The 8253-nt window shown below is 40.9% G+C and overlaps 1 protein-coding gene across 4 annotated transcripts in view; it reads right to left on the bottom strand.

Moving 5' to 3' along the window:
• cacna1c (calcium channel, voltage-dependent, L type, alpha 1C subunit) overlaps nt 1-8253 on the bottom strand; it is a 261395-nt gene that overhangs the window by 174461 nt on the left and 78681 nt on the right. For all 4 annotated transcript variants that reach the window (XM_061959443.2, XM_061959444.2, XM_061959445.2 and 1 more), the window contains exon 3: nt 1502-1607. In XM_061959443.2, coding sequence (XP_061815427.1) covers nt 1502-1607 — 106 coding nt within the window. The remainder of the gene's footprint in view (nt 1-1501; nt 1608-8253) is intronic.

Below are 8253 nucleotides of genomic sequence, written 5' to 3'. Positions count from 1 at the left end.
ACGAAAGAAACTGCTGTTCTAAATGTGTCCACTGCATGTCACAATAGCAATTCTGTTAGGCAAACAAATGGTTTATACTGGGGCCAAGCAAGAGGTACGCAGTAAAGGGTGACTGTGGCTCCTCCTCCTCGACCCACATGAAACTTAAAACCTGCCATTTGATGTCTTCTGCTTCGAACACATCGTCATTTGGCACCGTTGTTGCCCCAAAATGTCTCTGTCAAACACGAGAAAAGTGAACTTAAGCCTTTTTAATAGTTTTTACCTCAGTTTCTTACGGTTTGTTGAGTTGGCACTGGATTGATACGTGGACATGACAAAGGAGGTGTTTGATACCCAGAAGAGTTCCCTTGTGGATCATTAAAATTTGTTTATGTTGTGTTTGTGTTCAATCCCGAAAAGACTGTGACTTAAAAGTTTAATTCTGGCTTTGTAGATACACTGAGACCAAGTCTAAGCTCATTGTGTTTTTGAAACTGCACCAATTTCCTCAGAATTTTCCACAAACTTGGAGTGTTTTGTCCAGAGAATCATTTGGGATTTGTACGTTTTCAAAATGCGCTTGTTCTATTTTTGGTCAAAGTAAAACAAAGAAAACAACCTGGAGTTGTCTTTATTTTTAGGTTATCATGCAACAATTTTACCATTCCGGGGAATAGATTTCTCTCCATGCGGCCCCTGAGCTAAAATTACTTTGACACCCCTGGATTAGACTGTGAGAACTAAACTGCCTCTCAGGAAGCTTATTTCGCTCTTGATTGACAACTAGTACTAAATGAAGTCGAAGGAGTAGCGTGCCAAGTTTGACATCGGGTTTTGTCAACCTCATCGTGTTAAATAATATAAATAAATAAATGAAAATGTGCAAATAAATAAATAAAGGAAAAATAATGTAAATGTTGTTCTTTTCTTGTTTACCATGTGCCTTATTGACCAGTATTGTGCATTTCATACTCCTTCCTGTGTGACTCTTTGATTAAAACGAAACATAAACAACTATATTTGCTGTGTGTTCTAACTTTTTTAATAAAGCAGATGGCGGATGATCATTATCAAACAGCAACCCAGCATCAGTGAAGTGTCATACACCTGATACCCATCACTAGGTATCGGTTTTAAGAAGCAGGAAGTTATTGGTATGGGCTTGTGCAGAAATGGTGCATCCCTAATCTATCACACAAAATATGAAGCTAATTCCCAGCAAAACTGAGAGCAAATGCGCTATGTCAGCATCTCTCCATTCAAAACAGCACACAACAAACTGTCGTAACTTCGGAGGCCCAGAGTTAAACCTTGCCACTTTCAAATGTACAAGCCAACAAAATGAAGTGTTTTGTTTCATGAATATAAACATTGTAAAAATCAGGTAGCAGAGTTCAACATATTAGCTAACATGTGGAACCTCACTCCATCTCCTTTGCAGAAGACTATTTTCAAAGCTTATTTGCAACATTTCATGTGAATTCACAGTAAAAGAAGGACATGTTCAGCTGCGACTCACCAGATTGGAGTTGGTGGCGTTGGAGTCGTCCTCGGGGAAGGGGATGTAGACGGCTAAGGCCACGCAGTTGGCGAAAATGGTCATCAGGATGATGATCTCGAACGGTCTGAAGAGGAGTTTAGGAATAAGACACCAGAACACATTCATACATCTTGCTTATATCCCCATCGATCTCAGACGCTGTTTTAGAACAGGAGGGATTTTTCATCTTGATCAATGCTTCCATCTCCTTGGCAAAAATATCATTTTGTGTACACAAGGGAAACAATCAAAGTCGTTACGTTGCTAACGAGAAGATAAACCACCTCGCTTGTCCCAGGGAGACATGCCCATACATGGGCGCTGTCGCGTGGAAGACAGGAAAGAGGTATGTTTTTTTTGTTTGTTTTTTTATTTTGGAAAGGTCCTTGAGAGGGGAGTGACCTCATTATTTTTGGCCGACAGAGAAAGCGGAGGGGAGACGGAGAAGGTCTGGTTTTCATCAGCACAATTGCTGCTTTCCTTTCCTTGACATGCAGTCCTGCTAGGATACACGTGGACGCCATCACCTTTAAGAATGTTGTTGAAATGGACCTGCTGTCTTGTTTTATAGCTCAATACTTCACTATTCTACAACTTTAACAGTATTTTACTCACTTTTAACTTCCTGTGTGCACTACTGCCACATGTCCTAATACTTCTGTGGGTCATTCCACTGAACCTATTATATCTACTTGCTGCCTTTTATCAACTCTAAATCTGATAATAAACATATTGAACTACTCAAAATGTTGTTTTATTTTTGTTCATAATCCCTATGGGGAAGATGACTCATTGTAGTAACAGGACTGAAAGTAAAAGGAGTGAGTTTTTAATCATAAAGTTAGCAAATACATGAAATATAACCAACCATATGGTATTTATCCTAATTAGTGATTCCAAGAATTTGCAATGGAAGTCAACAATACCTAAGTTTTTGACTGCCCCCATTTTGCAGTTTTCAAAAAAAAATCTTGCCAATATTTTGGAACATAAATGAATGGTTAAGATGGACACTTTTCAGGTGTAAAACAAACACCAAGAATGTCTGCGACCTGTGGCGAACAGAGCGGACGGTGGACAATAAGGAAGCCTTTGGTGGTGTTTCTTTCTGTAATTGTAATTGATTATTACTATTATTAGTTATAAGGAATTTATACAGTACAGTCATTTGAAAATGAGTCGTGTACAGAGAGAGTTTGGCCAACCCGGTTTAAAAGTTAACGTTACAGTACTGTCATGTCTGTGTGATCATGTTTTGTTTTAGTCATGTTCGGTTTTGTTTTTGGACTTTTTGTGCACTTTTGTTTGTTTTGTCACCATAGCAACCATTAGTTTTCACCTGTCACGTCACGCACCTGTTTCACGTTTTGAGTCACGCACACGTTTTCACTAATCATGTCTGTAGTATTTAAGTTAATTGTTTTCAGTTTGTCTTTCTGGCGACATCCGCATTCATACCCCTGTCACACTCTGTTTACCTCTGCACACTTCATAGTCCATGCCAAGTAAGTTTTTGTTTATTAATGCTACAGTTAGTGTTTTTGTTTCACTGTTCACAGTTTCTGCCTATGTGCAAGTTTTGTTTTCATTAGCCAAAATTTGTACCTCCGCCATTGTGCGCGCTTTTCGTTTGTTCTTTTTTGATATATTAAATAAAATATGTACTCACATTCCCGTCTCGCCCGAGCCAACTTTCCGTTGCCTTCAGGAAAAACAAAACCCAAGGACCAAGTCATGACAAGTACCACTGATAGTCACACACACACTAGGTGTGGTGATATTACCCTCTGCATTTGACCCATCCCCTTGTTACACCCCCTGGGAGGTGAGGGGAGCAGTAAGCAGCAGCGGTGGCCGCGCTCGGGAATCATTTTTGGTGATTTAACCCCCAATTGTGAGTGCCAAGCAGGAAGGTAATGGGTCCCATTTTTATAGTCTTTGGTATGACTCTTTGGCCGACAGAAGTTGGCAGAAGTCCCAAAAGTTGGCAGCAAAATGGCATCCTGTAGTCACATGAGGGGCTTATTGACCATACAGAGAGAGTAAAGCCAGAGGATCTCCTAAATAATTGGTCAAAAGTCCCTCACGTGACTACAGGGCGCCTTTTTGCTGCAAACTTTGAAACCGAGTTGGCCACTCTCTCACTGTACACGACTCTGCTGAGTATGTGCTTTTACTGCCACCTAGTGTCTACTTCTAAGTATGCGTGGTATAAACGGGTAAAACATCAATACAGTATCTGTTTTTCATCCATCCATTTTCTACCGCTTGTCCCTTTCGGGGTCGCGGGGAGTGCTGGAGCCTATCTCAGCTGCATTCGGGCGGAAGACGGAGTACACCCTGGACAAGTCGCCACCTCATCACAGGGCCAACACAGACAGACAGACAATCTTTTTTTAAATCCCGTGCTGTTTACTGGGTGGCACTCATGTGAGAGGAAGTTGGGGGGGGTTGATCAATTTGCAATGCAGCTTGCTGAAAATGATGGAAAGTGCCACTCTACATAGCAACTGACACTGTTCAAAGTTGGAGCTGCCACAAAACACATTTTAAGATATTCAACACTCTAAAGTGGATAGTGCAACTCCCCAATTTGTCACGTTTTATGTGTCAGGTAGATCGCAACGTATGGGACTATATCAATACTCTTCCTACCTTAGGAAAAAAACATGATACCGCAGAAGGAATCATGGACAGACAACAGATTAGGTAGTTTTCATTACTATTTAAAATTGTATTTTTTAGATATGCAATTAGATCAAGAAGCAGGATACTTTGCTGATAAAAAATATATATATTTGAGTTTATTTTAGTGTGCATTTATTATACGTTTTATTTCCTTGTGGCATTTCGATGGAATGTTCCATGTGCAAAAGCAATCAATAGTTCCTTTAAGGTCGTTTTAGGTGGAGAGAAAAAAAACAATTGATGTTGTTTTTAGTGATGGCTGACATTCATGCGGTTGCTACTGCAAATAACCATCATGCTCTTTAAACGACTTGAGCACCAAACACTGGACGCAGACTGATGACAGGACAAGAAATAAATAGACTTTTAGCAGCAGCCTCCAGGCAGAGACAGATATGTCTCGTCCAGCGTGTTGTTTATGTTTGGATTAACGTGTGACCTTTTAACATCGGCAGCCGCAAAGATCATTTAGTAAGGCTGCTGGCAAAATGCATCAAACTTAATCACTGGTCCTCGTGCCGCGGCCTCATTAGAAACACTGTAGACGTGCGTGGGCCAGATAAAACACAGGCCGGCTCCTGACCCATAATTTTCCCTTTTTTTTTTTTTAAGCCTCGAGGTCAGTTTTTATCAACACAATAATAAATCTAAAGGCTGCTGCAATGTTTAGAGATCGGGGGGGAAGAAGTAAATTTGAGAGTAGTTTTATCAGCATGAATACAGGAGATTTGTGGATTAAATAGCACAAAACAATGCTAATTTGGATTTGGCAGATGCAATTGTACTGTATAGGAGGCATTTGGGACTTTAATGACACATTTTGGGGGGTCATTTTGCAGTTATGACCTATGGAGCTACAGAAACACTAAAATAACGTTTGTTTGAGCTGCAGAAAATAGACTATGAACTCACTGGACATTTCAGTAGGTACACAGGGCCAATGCAACAAGATGCAATGCATTTTTGTGTCATTACAGAAAGAGTGAGACTCATTTTGGATAGTTTGGTATCAATTATTATGATAATTATGGGCCTGCGTAACCAGGAAATGCAGACACTCACAAAACATGTTTACAAACAAAAAGTCACACATGAATTAAAGTAATTTTGACATTTTCAGGTTAGCATTTTAGCTCTTTCAATCAAATCATTGATTGTAATCGTATCAAAAAACAAAGAACAGTACTTACAGTCATTGTGCTAGGTGCTAGCATGCTAACTGTAAACATGTTAGCTACTTCACTCAAGTCAAAACCATTACATATGCACGGCGTAACGTAGGTACACTGTATTTGCCTTGGCACTTTTGGTAATTAGAATGCAAACTGTTTGCTTGATAACATTTTAGCAAATAGACTTGTGTCTAAATGCAAATGGCGTGATGGAGGAACCCAAGAACAGCCTTGTCGCTTTCTGTACTTGGTGCAAAGTGCTAGCATGCTAAGTGTTAGTCAATCAATCAATCAATGTTTATTTATATAGCCCTAAATCACAAGTGTCTCAAAGGGCTGCACAAGCCACAACGACATCCTCGGTACAGAGCCCACACAAGGGCAAGGAAAAACTCACCCCAGTGGGACGTCGATGTGAATGACTATGAGAAACCTTGGAGAGGACCGCATATGTGGGTAACCCCCCTCTAGGGGAGACCGGATGCAATGGACGTCGAGTGGGTCTGACATAATATTGTGAGACTCCAGTCCATAGTTAGTCCGTTGCCACTTTGTCCAATATCCTTATATTGAACTGCATACATACGCATGACATGATATTAAAGGGGAACATTATCACCAGACCTATGTAAGCGTCAATATATACCTTGTTGTTGCAGAAAAAAGACCATATATTTTTTTAACCGATTTCCGAACTCTAAATGGGTGAATTTTGGCGAATTAAACGCCTTTCTATTATTCGCTCTCGGAGCGATGACGTCACAACGTGACGTCACATCGGGAAGCAATCCGCCATTTTCTCAAACACATTACAAACACTGAGTCAAATCAGCTCTGTTATTTTCGGTTTTTTCGACTGTTTTCCGTACCTTGGAGACATCATGCCTCGTCGGTGTGTTGTTGGAGGGTGTAACAACACGAACAGGGACGGATTCAAGTTGCACCAGTGGCCCAAAGATGCGAAAGTGGCAAGAAATTGGACGTTTGTTCCGCACACTTTACCGACGAAAGCTATGCTACGACAGAGATGGCAAGAATGTGTGGATATCTTGCGACACTCAAAGCAGATGCATTTCCAACGATAAAGTCAAAGAAATCTGCCGCCAGACCCCCATTGAATCTGCCGGAGTGTGTGAGCAATTCAGGGACAAAGGACCTCGGTAGCACGGCAAGCAATGGCGGCAGTTTGTTCCCGCAGACGAGCGAGCTAAACCCCCTGGATGTCTTGGCTCACACCGTCCCTTATGCCACCGAAGATGATCAAGAGAAGAATATCGACCCTAGCTTCCCTGGCCTGCTGACATCAACTCCAAAACTGGACAGATCAGCTTTCAGGAAAAGAGAGCGGATGAGGGTATGTCTACAGAATATATTAATTGATGAAAATTGGGCTGTCTGCACTCTCAAAGTGCATGTTGTTGCCAAATGTATTCCATATGCTGTAAACCTAGTTCATAGTTGTTAGTTTCCTTTAATGCCAAACAAACACATACCAATCGTTGTTTAGAAGGTGATCGCCGAATTCGTCCTCGTTTTCTCCCGTGTCGCTGGCTGTCGTGTCGTTTTCGTCGGTTTCGCTTGCATACGGTTCAAACCGATTTGGCTCAATAGCTTCAGTTTCTTCTTCAATTTCGTTTTCGCTACCTGCCTCCACACTACAACCATCCGTTTCAATACATGCGTAATCTGTTGAATCGCTTAAGCCGCTGAAATCCGAGTCTGAATCCGAGCTAATGTCGCTATAGCTTGCTGTTCTATGCGCCATGTTTGTTTGTGTTGGCATCACTATGTGACGTCACAGGAAAATGGACGGGTGTATATAACGATGGTTAAAATCAGGCACTATGAAGCTTTTTTTAGGGATATTGCGTGATGGGTAAAATTTTGAAAAAAACTTCGAAAAATAAAATAAACCACTGGGAACTGATTTTTAATGGTTTTAACCCTTCTGAAATTGTGATAATGTTCCCCTTTAAGTCACTGTACTTTTGGTACTTAGCGTCATCTTGCAAAGTGATAACTTTAGCGTTTTAGCATGTTGCATATCACATTGAGATTTTGCCATTCAGCAATCATCTATTAAGTTAAAGTTGAAGTACCAATGATAGTCACACACACACGAGGTGTGGTGAAATTAGTCTCTGCATTTTACCCATCACCCTTGATCACCCCCTGGGAAGTGAGGGGAGCAGTGAGCAGCAGCAGTAGCCGCGCCCGGGAATACTTTTGGGTGATTCAACCCCCAATTCCAACCCTTGATGCTGAGTGTCATGTAGTCAGAGATGTTTTCATGATATTAAAATGTATCTTTGCAGGTGGCTTGAATGCTAGCTGTTAGCATTGTTTACATTAAAAATAATGTGAAAAGCAAAGAACTGGTTAGAATCATGGAGGAGGACTGTTCAACATTTCCTCTTCAATTTGTCATATTATTACATTGAAAACTGCACGTATCAAATCTAGAGCTGTTCCTAATATTTTGTCGCTAAGTAGGTGCCAAGCTAAGTGATGAGTGTGTGTGTGTGTGTGTGTGTGTGTGTGTGTGTGTGTGTGTGTGAGTGATTGAGTGCCCTGTCGACCTGTTGAGAGAATTATGAGTTGTCATGGCAACAGTGGAAGATTTTTAGGGATACACCCACTCACACACAAAGTTATGAAGGGCGTCCAATTCAAACTGACCTCTAAAATTGGGTGTAATTTTGGAGATTTATTGCGTCTCATATCCTATTTGTTGGCAAAATGAATGTGGGTAATCATGTGCTCGCTTATCAAAGAGTAAAATTAACGTCAATCTATTAACCCCCCATAGGTTAAAGTCTTTTTTCCCCCTCCAAAATAATTCAATAAATGTTAACCTTGGCACTATACGGA

The sequence above is a fragment of the Nerophis lumbriciformis genome, linkage group LG05 (assembly GCF_033978685.3).
Source record: "Nerophis lumbriciformis linkage group LG05, RoL_Nlum_v2.1, whole genome shotgun sequence".
Classification (NCBI taxonomy): Eukaryota; Metazoa; Chordata; class Actinopteri; order Syngnathiformes; family Syngnathidae; genus Nerophis; species Nerophis lumbriciformis.
Note: the sequence above shows the minus strand (reverse complement) of the source record. Positions and strands in the feature narration are given on the sequence as shown.